The following is a 13,717-nucleotide window of genomic DNA, read 5'->3' as shown; positions in this document are numbered from 1 at the left end:
CGACCAACTACAGAAGACAACAAAATAAACTGTTTGAAAATTTAGTAACTGAATCATCGGAATTTGACAGGAAAAACTACCAAGAGGAATTGTTTAGAACAGGGAACACTAATGTAATTTTTAAACACCTAAAGAACTTGAATAAACATACAAGTCTTCCTAAGTTACTCATAAAAGATGAAGTTGAAAGCACAAATCCAAACGAACAAGTCAACATGCTAAACGACTTCTTTCATTCAGTTTTTAATCCTAAAGAAAGTTTTAGTATTAGAGATATTCAATTTGAAAATCCCTTGTTAACGAATTTTGATATATCGAAAAAGACAGTAAGTGAGATTTTATCAACTCTGGACGTAACAAAGTCACGCGGCCCAAATGGGTTGCCACCTAGCTTTTTTCAGAAAACGAACCGCAATATATGCAAACCGATGAACAAACTTTTGAGAAACGTAAAACGCCTACGAAAAATACCTGATTCATGGAAAACAGCTGCAGTTACTCCTGTTCACAAAAAAGGTGACCGAAAAATGGTGAACAACTATCGACCAGTATCGCTATTAAATATTGACAGCAAAGTCCTTGAAAAATGTATATACAAAGACCTGTACCCTTACTTTGCCTGGTATTTGACGAAACATCAACACGGTTTTACTAAAGGTAGATCAGTTTTGACAAACATGCTCTCTTTCCTGAAAGAAATATATGAAGCGCTTGACAATGACTCAAACGCAGAAATTGTAGCATTCTACACTGACTTTGCAAAAGCCTTTGATAAAGTTCCGCATTTTGATCTACTTAAGAAAGTTGCACTTATAGGAATAGGAGGCTGCATGTTAGAGGTACTCTATGACTATTTGAAAAACAGGAAACAGTTTGTACGAGTAGACAATATCAGCTCAAAAGTTTTAGAAGTCACTAGTGGTGTTCCCCAAGGATCACTTGTAGGACCACTGCTCTTTTGCATTTTTATTAACGACCTACCTGAAGTACTCAAATTCTCTGAACCATATATTTTTGCGGATGACCTTAAACTACTTTCCATCAAAAAACATCAATTGAAATTCAAGAAGATCTGGACAAAATTCAGCAGTGGGTAACTGAAAACAAAATGGAATTAGCACTAGATAAATGTGCAAAAGTAAGTTTTAGGGGCGGAGACGCTAACTCTATGCTTTTTGGTGTAGTGCTTGGAACATCGATGGTTGTGAAAGATCTGGGAATTTTTGTGTCGGGCGATTTAGGTTGGAAGGTACACATTGAAACAAGATTAAAGAAGGCAAACCAAGTACTGTACCTCCTGAGAAGAAACCTATCAGCAAAGATAAATACGTTTGTAAAGTTAGGCCTGTATAAGTCACTAATACTCCCAGTGTTATTATACGGACTCTCATGTACACATATATCGAGGGGGGATCAATTGCAGTTGGAGCGATTTCAAAAGAAAGTAATCCGTTGGATCACTGGAAATAAAACGGGAGTGTACATCAACGAACTACGCTTGCTAAACATTTTACCCCTGCCCATGTTCATCCAGCTAAATAACATCTTACTTCTTGCCAGTCTTGATTCTAATGAACGAAATGAAATAGTGTTAAACAGGCGAACCACACGGGCTAGAAATACAGAAATTTTTGAGATGCGAAAAGTGAGAACGGAAAAAGCGAGAAACGAATTTGTTTTCAGAACCAGTAGGATTGTAAATCGATTAGAACCATATATTAATTTTGATAAACGAATCGGCCTCAAGACGAGAATTTTAAACACGATGTGGAAATTTGTAAACGAGAGATTTTCAGAAATGACAACGTGCACGTGGCAATTATTCTGTGATTGTATCACGTGCAGAAACAAGTGGACATTGTTTTAGAGAAGACGCCGGGACCAAGAATCCCAACAGCAGTGCTGTGAATCCCCAACAACAACAACAAAATTAAAACACATTCAACTCAATCTTGAAATACCACTAAATCAGCACACATATATATTGAAATTCAATAAAAAGTAGATTACACTTTTTGCCAGCTAGGCTGGAAAAAACAAAAAATTTAACACAAACGTTTGCTTGAGTAATAAAATGCATTTAACAGCTTCGAAAAGTGAGAAGCAACTTCGGGTTCACTTCGAAAAAACAGGTAACTCAAAAACATCGTACCAGATTGACTGCTCATACACAATAATGAAACTCTTACTGTTGTGAGTTAAGCATCAATAAAAAATTAGATTTTTCTCTTCATTACTCGTTGCTCACTTCTTATCTCATTTACGACAGAACTTGCACATAGAGAGTGTGATATCTTTTACATTTTTTTACACAGATGGCATCACTTGCGATACCAAAAATAATACTGCAAGCTAGCAAACAGGAAAAAAGAGCCCCTAAGTCCAAAAAAATGGAAAAAAAATTTGAAAAAACCAAACTAAAAATTTCAAAATGTTGTCTGGAATGAAGTTTTATTTGCGAAAAACACGCCCAGAAACACATTCGACGGTGTTTTATAAAAATTCGAAAGCAATTATCGAGCGAAAATAAAACTTTGTCATGAAAAACTTTGAACTATAATTTTTATTCGAGATTTTGAACGTCTTGTGCGGTCCGGAGGAAAGCATACAAATTATGGTCCCCTCGAACGACCCATAATTAGACTAGTAAGCCGATAAAGTATAAGACGAAATCATTTCGGCCGAAAATTTTTTGAGCAAAAAAAACAAAAGAAACGTATACGAAGTCAAGGCTAGTAGAATTATAACATGCAGGAGCCAATGAAAACTTAGAAAGCAATTACAATGAAAGCTGCACTGTAGCCACTAAAAAAGCATAAAATAAGCAGAAAAATTTTAAGCCGACAATTTTTTTTCGAGACGTAATCCTAGACAGATTCAAACCAGAACCTTTGCTGTCCCAGTCCTATTCGATACCACCAGGCTAAGTGAGCAGGAGACGCTAAGAAATTTTTTAATTCAATATGAACCAAGATACCGAGTAATTCTTGATGATAAAAAAACTCAGCGTTTTTTTACTTCAAGGAATTTAAATTTGACGTTTTCTTTTGTTTTCTTAGTCATATTAATTTATGACTGTCAAATATACCTAAACTTCAGGCTTCTGTTCAGATCCTTTTATCACACACCGCCCAAAAAATGATAGATTTTTTTAAAAACAAAATATAGTTTTAAAAAGTGGTCGGAACACTGTGTTAATTGCACAGCAGCAGGCTACTCTTGTTTCATCTTAATTCTGTTTTCAAATACATCTTTAAAAAAGTCGTATCTTTTTTTTTATTATTTCTCATATCATTTGTAAAAATCTTAAGTAGAGGCGAAGGTGCAACTCGCAAACAACAGCGAAAAACGGCAAAAAGTAGCTCTAAAACGGTCAAAAAGTGAATAGAAAAAAGAAAAAACAAAAAAACTGCCCATCCGGAAATTAATAGCCACAAGTCCAAGCATTTACGCCATGGCCGCCTCACAATATTCAAAGGTAAGCCACCAACAAACGAGATAAAAGGATATAATGCAAAGCAGCTAAAGCAAAGAAATTTTGTTTTTATATTCGCATTTATTTGCGACTCGGGTTAGAAAAAATTACCTCCGTAATAGGACACTACGCGGCATTTGTGTATAAACCGAATGAGGTAACCGAACAGACAACGGTAAAAAGAGAATAGGAACAGAAAAATCTGAATACTGATTTTTGATCCATTGTGAATGTCGTCTGAAGCACAAAGAAAAAGCAGTGCTGTGTTACTTGCGATATAAACCAGGCTGCCGAATAGAGAATGACAAGAAATTAACTAAATTGAAAAAAAAATGAAATCAAAAATTCTGAGTATCAGAAAAACAGTCGAGACACAACTACAAGCTCTAAAAAGGTTTAAGGATTGAACGAGCCGCCACTAATTTGACATTATGTAGGTAAATGCCCATAGAGCCGAAAACAAAAAACCTTAAAAATGGTTATAAAATAGTTTTCCTTTCAAAAGACTAATCCAAATAAACATACGTCGAAAATATTTAGGCTGAAATAAGTTTTACGCGAAAAATACAAACAGAAATGTACTTAGTCAGGGCTAGTAAGTTAAGCATTAAACAAATTACAAGCATTAAGCAACAAAAGTTGCAACTACAGTGAAAATAGCTGACAGCTCAAGAAAAATCCGTGATTTGGCAACTAAGCGGAAAAAACATACGTTGACTAAAGAAAAACCGACAATTTACTCTCCCGGAAAAACTTGCACTTCAACTTCACTGAAAAAAAGGTCTGGCCGGGTCTCGGCCCAGATCTAATAGTACCCAGGCAACCGCATTACATCTAGACCAACTAGTAAGGAGCCGGGAAGTTGTTAAGGTTCAATAAAAAGCAAGCTTCATTTCTTGATTGAAAACATCAGTGATTGAAAACTACACCACGATATAGTATATTGAAAACTATAGGCAAAAATATTTTTAAAAAGTTCATGCTTTTTTGTGTACTTTTCAACTCAACCTTGAACGAACCAAACAGCACAAAACAACCCAAAATACCTTTTATTGTAAAAAACAAACCATTTAAAAGAACTAACTTTGCTAGCTAAATACACGTTGCAGAGCATTCTCAAATCAATTTTTGTTCTATCATATATATTTATATAATTATCAGGCAAAATTCTCTGCGACCAATTATTGCTTACCGTAAAAATTTTCTTATTGTCGGTGTGTCAGTTTCCCAAAAAAACGAACTGGGAAATTGATAATACGGCCTCATGAAAGCTTGCATCTTGGATTTTGATGTTGAAATACAGGAACCATTAAATAATACAAAAAAATTATCGTCACAGAGGCCGATAATATTGTCTATCGTGAAGATCTCATATACAATGATTTCAGCGCTTTCAAATCTTCTTATCGCGCTTAAGGAATCTCAGAAGATGTCATGTTCATTTGGTGAATCCACATTTCCTTGTCACCCAATCGTTCCTCCAATCTTATTCTGTATACTTTTAAAATTTCCCTTCTTAACACAAATATCGAAAAACTTATTTCGTCACAAAAATCAATTTCTGCCAGTCTCAATATCTATAACAGCATTCAGACAAGGCAATCAACTCATGTGGAATAAACACTCAAGTGGCGAAACACTGAAGAGAAAGAGTTTACTTCTTCTTCTTTGCCTGCAGGTACTTCTTCACATTTTTCATCTCCTCTTGCAGATACGCTCTCAGAATCTTGTTCTGCACAGCCTTGCAGCTCAACACACCACCGTAAGGCCTCGTGATGGTTCTGTTCTTCTTCGCAATTCTCGACTTTTCTCCAGGTCTGGCGGGTTTGATGCCGTGCAGCTTCTGCTTCGTCACGGGACACCTGGGCACTCGGCCTTGCTTGTTTCTGTGCAAGTACACCAACTTGTTTCCCGGAGTTTTCACCAGTCGCCGTTTGTTGGACTTAGTGTTGTAATGGTTCTTACGTCTATAACACAATCTCTGGACCATTTTGCGAGTCTGAAATCAAAATTAGACCTTTAAGACATATTCGTTACCCTGAACATTGCATAATTAATGTTATATGAAATAGATATATACCCCAAGAAAAATTCGTGCTCAACACTGACATTTATTAGCATTTAATCGAAAAACAAAAATTACTAAAAAACATCAAGACATCACAATAATGATAGTTTAACAGATAGTTTTTTATCATGAATTTGAAAAGCACCCTCGTTCTATTTCCAACATTCATTAAACAACCAATCGAACATGCTCTCAGATTCTAAATTCAGACGGATCCAGCAGGTTTCTTTACTACATTGACCCGATATCCTAAAATCATCTGCTACTTGAGAAGGCTTTGGCAAATGGTCGATTTGAATTGTCTGGAGGAGAGGGATTCGACTGCTGGGAATCGGCACTAAAAGAAGATGTCGAGGAGGCTGTTCCTGCTGCTTCTAGCTTCCTCTTTTTGAATGGATTCATTCCCACGAGAGACTTCGGAGGTTCCGGGGGCTTCGGATACGATGCGACTTCTCTGATGTCGTCATCATCATCCTCTGCTTCTTCGTTGTTGTCGCTGCCTTTCACAAACGTTTTCGGAGCTCCTCTTAGAAGCACTAAATTATCGACTGATAGACCCTCCGCAAGCTCTTTAACGCGTTCAATTGTTGCTTTTGGGTACCTAAAAATAGCACAAGATACGCTTCAATTTTACCTAGCAGTAATATTGAGAATTCAGTTAGAACGGCGATGCAACAAAATGATGCGCATTAGCAAATACTAAGGAGAAGTTTGGAAGGGTAATTGACCTGCATCCAAGGACGAGGTGGTTGAGCCAGACAGACGAGAGGGAGTCCAGCTCGAAGGGGTGCATGGTGCCCCAGTGTCTGTTGAGGAACTTCCTCCTGGACACCCACTCACGCTCACTCTCCCATATCTTCCTCAGCTCATCCACACTCTCAACTGGCTTGCGTACTGGGGCCACGAAGCCATGCTTGTTCATCATCATAACTGCAACCACTCAAAATATATCTGAAAGAAAAATGCAACCACGTTCTGAACCGATGCAAAATCTACTACCCTACTACCTTAAACCCTCAGTAACATTATTCACGTCGAATTTTCATTCTTCATACTTTCTTTTGCCCATTAGTCGAGTCTGTGTGATTCTAAAAAATATATCAACCGCGATCTGTGCCAATAGCGAAACTTTCGGTTGCTTCAATGCGGTTTTTCTAATCTTTTCAGGTCCCTTTATTGAGCTGGCCCACATACGTTTTTCAAATTAATTTTTAAGTTTCTATACGGACTGACATTTCTGGCCTCGCACGAAAAATTCAATTTAATCCATTCGCATCTCTAGAAAACTTACGAAATCTCATCTGGACCAAAAATTGCTGCTTCATTTCATAAATGACTCATCTATTTCCTCTAAAAATGACGAAGTACGCAAAATATCTATTTATGTTCAAAGAAACTATACTAAATTGAGTAATTTTCTATTTCAATTACAGTTAATGTCAATAAATGTTGGAATGAGATTAATTTATTTCAGAAGCATTTCCCAGTTATATCAAATCAAGAGAGATTGAAACATCTTTTTCAACTCCTTCAAAATTAGGTTTTGAAATAACTTTAGATGCGAGAGGCGCACGACTGTCTACAGGCAGTCTGTGATGTCCAGTTTTATAGCTTTAATGGTCACCTTTACTGAGATAATCATAATAACTGGGAGAGTATTGGTTCAGAAAAAGCAAAAGCTAACATATTCTTCAAAAAATTGCATCAATTCAAGGGCAATCCATAAAAGAGTTGCTTAGAGAACTTATAGCTTTACAAAATTCGCTCTGAAATTAAAAAACACCATTTAGCTTGATGATGAATATTACATCTGTTATTGCGCAAATTTAGAGAAAAAGAACTCCTGAGGTTTTCCGCGATGAATTGAGAGCAAGAAAACAAGAAACAAAAATGTTTTGATTCCCAAATCACCGGTTGTAAATATCGATTTCAATAAGCGACGCGATAGAAATTACACCAAACAATAAGGATCTAATCTAAACATTCAAATTATGAGTAATTCTCGGTGCAGAACGGATTAGTCTTCAATGTCAATTTCGTTTCCAATTCTGTCATACATTGCATTTTGAGTTACAAGTAGAGACTGTCCCTGTCACTGTCGATACCTCCTCCACCACCCCCACCAGAGTTCCTTGTAGAAGGGTTTGACACCCCGTACCTGTGTTTGTTCTTGCTCTGGTGGGGGGCTGCCACTGTCATGGAGTTGTTCGTCTTGTTCAGGTGGTGTGAGTAAAGAGAGGGCGGAGGGGGTCCGAAATTACGTCTGACCGAGGGAGGCGTGAGGGAGAAGTTGACATTCTCGAGACTAGCCAAGAAGGACTCGTTGTCTATCTCCACCGTAATGTTGTCCAATGAGTCTTGCTGCAAACAAAGAAAATCTATTTAAACTAGCTAATTAACAATACGAATAACAGTAATGCCAAGTGATGATACCATAGAACGTTTACTACGAAACCGGTCGCAACAGTTAATTACTAATCGAAAAACAGAAGATAAAAGAAATAGAATTCACTGCCAAAAGTAGCTGTAGTATATTACGAACATCCACTCATCGATGATTCTGTTTACATTAGGACATCAAAATCAACTACTATTTCAATTTGCAGATTTTTTTGTTACAAGGAATGGCCATTAAAATTCAATAAATTTGGTTCAATAAATTCAGTAGTACAGATTTTACATATTTTCCAGTTGGTGATGATTAATCAGTTGTATTTTTGAAGAAACACATACTTGCACAATTTCGACGCCTGTCTTAAGCAAAGCAAAACAAAAGTGCAGCTTGAGATGAAGCAAAATTTGAGCGCTGATTGAGACTGCGCTTAGATAATTATCCATGACTCTTACTTGATCGGCAAGTTCATTTTTCAATATTTCGTAGACCTAATTTACATAATATCAGAAATCTGATCAAACTAGAAAACGTTTGGTCTGAAAATCTTCATTGCGTGCTTTCTTTAGTTCAACGGTAAATAAATGTTAGTACTCTTCACTTTTGCCACTTTTTTACCAGAAAAAGTCACCATGCAGTGTGAAAAACGCTGATGAGTTCAAAAAACAAGACTTTTTAACTTTAAATTTCAGACAATTTGTTATGATTGGCACTTTTTTTAAGAAACGAACGCCAATGTGAGAAAATATTATGGCGTTCATTTCATCATGAAAAGTTTGATCAGTAGATTCATGAAACTCCCGATAAGCTTCTACTTCGCTGAGAAATCTTAAACTATAATGCTTTTGAAACTGATTTTAATTTTAGCGCTATTTGCACATTTGTAATTTGCTTTCCAATCAACGAGTGAGAAGACAATTTAAAAGGCTAAAACAAAATGTTGAGCGTTTATATATGTTAAGACATTTTCCGGAAAAAAAAGAAACTTGACAAGGATTACCGGTCGCTGTTCAAAAAGCACAGAAAGTTCCGAACACCGTAAAAAAAAATCTTTTTTTTGTGGATAGTTTGAGCAGATAAACTCCAAGTAGTTTGAGCATTGAGAAACTTAATTGATTACAGGTATTGTTGCAAAAACACAGGCTAAGCAGAGCTTCGCACCACTTGTGATACAAAACTATAACGGTCTTCAGGTGTAAAAGATTGTCTGTAAAAACTTGTCATTCTCTAAACGCGCCATTCTCTAAGATACTTATGATTGATAAAAGCTCATTATACAAACTCGAAACAAGCGGACAAATCGTTTTCTTTGATGCATAATATCGACAAACAAAAACAGTATTTGTATGAGAATTTTTAAGAAAATTTTTGCAACTCTTAGTGCTGTGAAGCACTACATTGAGCTTCAAAAACTAGTTTTCAACATCTAAGAACTAAGTATTTTACAGCTAAAAATTTTTTGCGTTACTCTCTCACTCAAGTCGATCAAAATTATAATGAAAAGCAAAAAAAACTCGATCTTGCTCGACACAGAATTTTTTAAAGCATTTTTCATGTCGTTCGAGGGTAAAGGTCTTTAATATGATGCATCGCTCAACCTAATCTTGATGATTATTTGTCGTACCTGATTTTGCGTGGGAAAAAATGAGACATATCAAATACTAAGTTCTTTCCCACTTTCAGAGGTCGGAACAGAAACCACACGACTTAAATAAATGAACATAGCCAACTGACATTGGAAAAGAGTAATGATCGCAAGGAAACAGAAAAAAACTGACTTCATAAAAACTTCAACTTTTGAATTTTAAAGAAAAAATACACGCCTTTAAAGCTCTTTGAATTTCGCGAAGAATTTATTTTTGGTGATTACTTGGTAAAATTAAGCAAATTTGAGAAAACTGGATCAATAAGCAAAATTTTTAAATTGCCAAGAAATCTGATAATTAAATTCCATTTTCGAAAATAGTAATTCAATTTTTCGCAACCTTTACATTTTACTGTTCGATAGTGGAGTTTGCTTTCCTTTCAACAAAACAAAAATAAAATAAATTTTTATGGAAAAAAATCATCAGTATCTATATAAGCGTCTCAACTAGGTTCAGCGATTCTAAAAAAGTCCATATATACCTAAGTTTAGTGATAAAAGCATTTATGTATTTGTTATTAGAGCACAAATTAAGTATATGCGCTTTTGTTATTAGACCATTTTAAGATTTTTCCTTAAAAAAACATTGAAAAAATCACTTCTTCATTTATAGGAATATGCAATTTTTAAATAGGGTGCAAAATTTTTGCGAATGTAATTATTAACACAGAGGCAAAGTTGCACTTCGCATACACAAGCAAAAATATTACCGATAAGGCTACTAGGAAAAGCTGAATGAAAAAAACTTTCAGTCTACATAATTGCTAAGTGACGCACGCCAATTATGACGCAGTCAATCTGAAAAAAAAAGAAATTCACCAACTAACATGCCTCAATTTAAAGAGCCGACTCATTTTAGCTAGTATACGAAAAAACTCATTGAAAACACAACACAATGCTGGGCCCGAATACATAGTTGATCAATATTGTTCACTACTCACTTTGGGCAGTTCCAGATGGCTCTCGGTTGCACTCGGCTGTCGGCGTCTCCTCCCCCTGCCCGACTCCCCCTTCCTCCTGCCCACACGCATCTTGGGCAGATATCTCCTGCATTGGGGGTGGGACTCGTACCACTGGGCGTAACGGGGACATAGCCATGTTCTTGTGAACACCACACTCCCCACTAAAGAAAACAATTATATTTGCTGACAAGTTAAATTGATATAACTGTTCCTTCTGAGTGACTACAACTTCTCCATGGAAAAATGGACTCCAAAAATTCGTTCTCCTTTTTTCAACGATTTCTACGCTAAAATTACTGATATCAAAGCTAAATTCTTGAGTTTCAAGTGCGGTAAATCCAGGCGCATGTTCAATAACGCACCTTTATGTCATCGAAAACGAATTCTCAGAATCAGGGCACTTTTGCGCGTTTTTTTTCGCGCGCGCTCCCCCTCAAAGTTAGTATATATTGGCGCCCAAGGCGCCTTTAGAAAAATTTTAGGATCGGTCGGCCAAAAATGGATTTCTGAAAAAATATCAAAGGGGGGGACCCTTTGGGTCGGCAGGGGGTTGAATCCCTTGGGGGAGGGGGGGGGGGGGGGGGGGGGGGGCGTCCGTTCCCCCCTAAATCCGTCCCTGCTCAGAATCAAGTCAGTTTTTGATGAGTTTTTTTAAGAGTCAGCTTAGGAACTATCACTTACCAACAAATACCATCATCAGCAATGCCCCCACAAAAATCACCACAAAGACAAAAGTCTTCGGCTCGTAGCTGAAGGGATTTCGATAGTTCGGCTTTTTGTTCTCTTCGCTGTCATGGGGAGTTGCGTGGAGAACACTTCCCGACGAGTTATGGCTCCCACTCGTCACTGACTCATTGACAGTCCTTTGGTGTGAGTCACCCAATACTTCCGGCACAATAATCCCGCTGTTGGATTCTGCGTCTGGCTGAGAATGTGCGTCTTCGCCGGTTTGGGAGAACGTTAAGCCACACAGGGCACTCGCAAATATGAGGACGAACAATGAGCAGCTTAGCTTCATTTCAATATCTAGAATACATCAAAGTTGCATGTCAAACAATACATCAAAGAATACATCACATCAAATCCCGTCATTCAGTATGAGCCGGGATTTACAACTGGTCCAAGCTATAGCAATCAATGATATCATGATGAGTAGATTACAGCTGATCATCAAAACTGCCCTCAATTTGAACTACCTTACACAAACACCTAGAAAAATCAATATTTTAGTAATACTGGCACATCTCTCATCGAGGATTCGAACATCACCAGTTAAAAAATCTCTAGCTTGAAAGTATTTTAATACAGTGCTGTATTATCCGGACAAACCGAATAACACTTGAAATCTAAAACAAGTTTCTCAAATTGGGTTGACTTTAGACAAAACAGGAAGACAAAACTTGCTCAGTTTCAGCAGAAATAACATGGTGCAATTTATTTTGCGAAATTCCGGTCCAAAATTTAACCCCAAAAATCACTAGTGGTCCTTTTATATAGCCCAACAAAAGGGTATAATCGTGTTTTGTATAATTAAATTCATTTTCATTTGTAAGCCAAAAATGTCATTTTTACTATATTAAGTAACAACTTTTTATTTAAAATCAAACTTTGGACGTTTTGCGGCAACTTTGCAGATTATATCCTTGTGAATTTTTGTTGGCCTATACAAGAGGCTAACTTAGATATATTTTTCTCAGCAATTGAACCAAGACTTTGGCGTAAGTTTTGATTGACTAAAAAGAGCCGAAAATGGGTAGCTTTGGGGCTAAATTTAGGACCCATATTTGCGACATGAACTTCAGCTGATATTCTAAGCAAGTTTTGTCTTCATAATTTTTTGTCTAAAGTCAACCCAATTTGAGAAAAACTCGTTTTAAATTTCCAAGTTTTATTCTTTTATCCGGATAATTTAAATCACAGTGAATTGTTTGCCATGAGTGTATCATGCAATCGGCCGCGCAAAACAGTAACTGAATTATTAACGCTTTCAATTTCGATTTCTTTCATTGTTTTCTCGCTAAACTGTTTTGTGCTTTGTGGTATAAGAGTACCAGTAGCATTCCTATGATAAGCCCTTTGCGGGAAATTGGATCCCAAAAATTAATCATCTATTTCCAGTAACCTGCAGTAGTTCAACCATTTTTCATCGAGAGTCAAACATCTTTTTCGCTCGAAAAAAAGTTAACGGTCTATTAAAACATGATTTAGAACAAAAAATTTTTCAGCTAGCCCGAATTGAAGCTACAAAATTCTTCCAATCTAGCTCTGTTAGATTATAGAATTAGCTTACCATATTCTAGATTGTTGTTGACAAATAAATGTTGCCTCTCAAAGCAAGTACATAAGGAACATACAAAAAATAAAGCAGGTCGCAGAACATCACGTTCCAAACTGATGGACATCAGCCTATGAACACACAGAGGCGACGCGGAAATTCGCAATATTTGCAATACTATACAATCTTAGAAAAAATCATGAAATATGTTGAAAAAAACTACGTGAACCACAATTTTCCCATGTCTCGATGGAGGACTTCTAGGGCTCAGCTAAAACTGGAGGTACGTATCTGATATTTTTTTGAATTTGCTTTACAGATGCGGGACGAAATGAGTAATTTCAAAAAATTGGACTTTGCCCAAAACCTTTGTTTTTTTTGAAAATCGGTAGAAGGGTTTTTCAGAAAAAAAAACTAAATTTTTGCTAAGTAGTTAAATTTTCCAAGCGTCTCAAAAAAAAGAAAATCAAAAAACCCATACGCTTCTTTCAAACTGAAATTCTACGCAAACATGCCAATCAAGACATTTGAAATTCAAATTGGCAACTGAACAAAACGTACGAAGCGGAAACAAAGCCGACAATTTGTGAGCACACACAAGTTGAGCCTAAAAAAACTGATTATGTAAAAAACTGAAGCTACCCTGAAATTAATTTTGAATTTTCATGAAATTTAGCATGTCAACAGCATATTAACTGCTGTCAAGTGATTCAGCGGCATATCAACGGCAAGTGATTCAACAGATTTTGTCAACTACTAACTGTTAACCCGAAAAAAGTGTTGCATTCCGATTTGATAACGCTTGCTTATCGCAAGCGTAAAAAAAAGAATCCAGTTTCAGAATGAATTTGAACGACTTCGAAAAATCGACGAGAAAATTGCAACATTCAAAATTTGAAG

General features: G+C 36.5%; 3 protein-coding genes across 3 annotated transcripts; all 3 read right to left on the bottom strand.

Moving 5' to 3' along the window:
• Positions 1 to 5,012: 5,012 nt before the first annotated feature.
• On the bottom strand, positions 5,013 to 5,488 carry LOC134842564 (uncharacterized). The gene has a single exon (XM_063858958.1). It carries the CDS (start codon positions 5,463 to 5,465, stop codon positions 5,130 to 5,132), a length of 336 nt encoding a protein of 111 aa, XP_063715028.1. The 5' UTR covers positions 5,466 to 5,488; the 3' UTR covers positions 5,013 to 5,129.
• Positions 5,489 to 5,570: 82 nt separating this feature from the next.
• On the bottom strand, positions 5,571 to 6,515 carry LOC134842562 (CDKN2A-interacting protein-like). The gene is made up of 2 exons (XM_063858956.1): positions 6,272 to 6,515; positions 5,571 to 6,144 (listed from the first exon to the last, which is right to left on the bottom strand). The coding sequence occupies exons 1-2, from the start codon at positions 6,469 to 6,471 to the stop codon at positions 5,799 to 5,801; spliced, it is 546 nt and encodes a 181-aa protein (XP_063715026.1). The 5' UTR covers positions 6,472 to 6,515; the 3' UTR covers positions 5,571 to 5,798.
• Positions 6,516 to 6,965: 450 nt separating this feature from the next.
• On the bottom strand, positions 6,966 to 11,565 carry LOC134842074 (uncharacterized). Its single transcript, XM_063858232.1, has 3 exons — positions 11,224 to 11,565; positions 10,522 to 10,703; positions 6,966 to 7,904 (listed from the first exon to the last, which is right to left on the bottom strand). The coding sequence occupies exons 1-3, from the start codon at positions 11,558 to 11,560 to the stop codon at positions 7,614 to 7,616; spliced, it is 810 nt and encodes a 269-aa protein (XP_063714302.1). The 5' UTR covers positions 11,561 to 11,565; the 3' UTR covers positions 6,966 to 7,613.
• Positions 11,566 to 13,717: the final 2,152 nt, after the last annotated feature.

This window comes from Symsagittifera roscoffensis, chromosome 3 (genome assembly GCF_963678635.1).
Source record: "Symsagittifera roscoffensis chromosome 3, txSymRosc1.1, whole genome shotgun sequence".
NCBI classification, from domain to species: Eukaryota; Metazoa; Xenacoelomorpha; order Acoela; family Convolutidae; genus Symsagittifera; species Symsagittifera roscoffensis.
Note: the sequence above shows the minus strand (reverse complement) of the source record. Positions and strands in the feature narration are given on the sequence as shown.

Bases quoted from the DNA above. Each gene is read 5' to 3' on its own strand.
- LOC134842564 (XM_063858958.1), bottom strand. From the start codon at position 5,465: ATGGTCCAGAGATTGTGTTATAGACGTAAGAACCATTACAACACTAAG.
- LOC134842562 (XM_063858956.1), bottom strand. From the start codon at position 6,471: ATGATGATGAACAAGCATGGCTTCGTGGCCCCAGTACGCAAGCCAGTT. The intron at 6,145-6,271 runs GTCAATTACCCT...TGCTATTTTTAG, and splicing joins CACCTCGTCCTTGGATGCAG to GTACCCAAAAGCAACAATTG.
- LOC134842074 (XM_063858232.1), bottom strand. From the start codon at position 11,560: ATGAAGCTAAGCTGCTCATTGTTCGTCCTCATATTTGCGAGTGCCCTG. The intron at 10,704-11,223 runs GTAAGTGATAGT...TGTTTTCTTTAG, and splicing joins GCTGATGATGGTATTTGTTG to TGGGGAGTGTGGTGTTCACA. The intron at 7,905-10,521 runs GTGAGTAGTGAA...CTTTGTTTGCAG, and splicing joins GCCATCTGGAACTGCCCAAA to CAAGACTCATTGGACAACAT.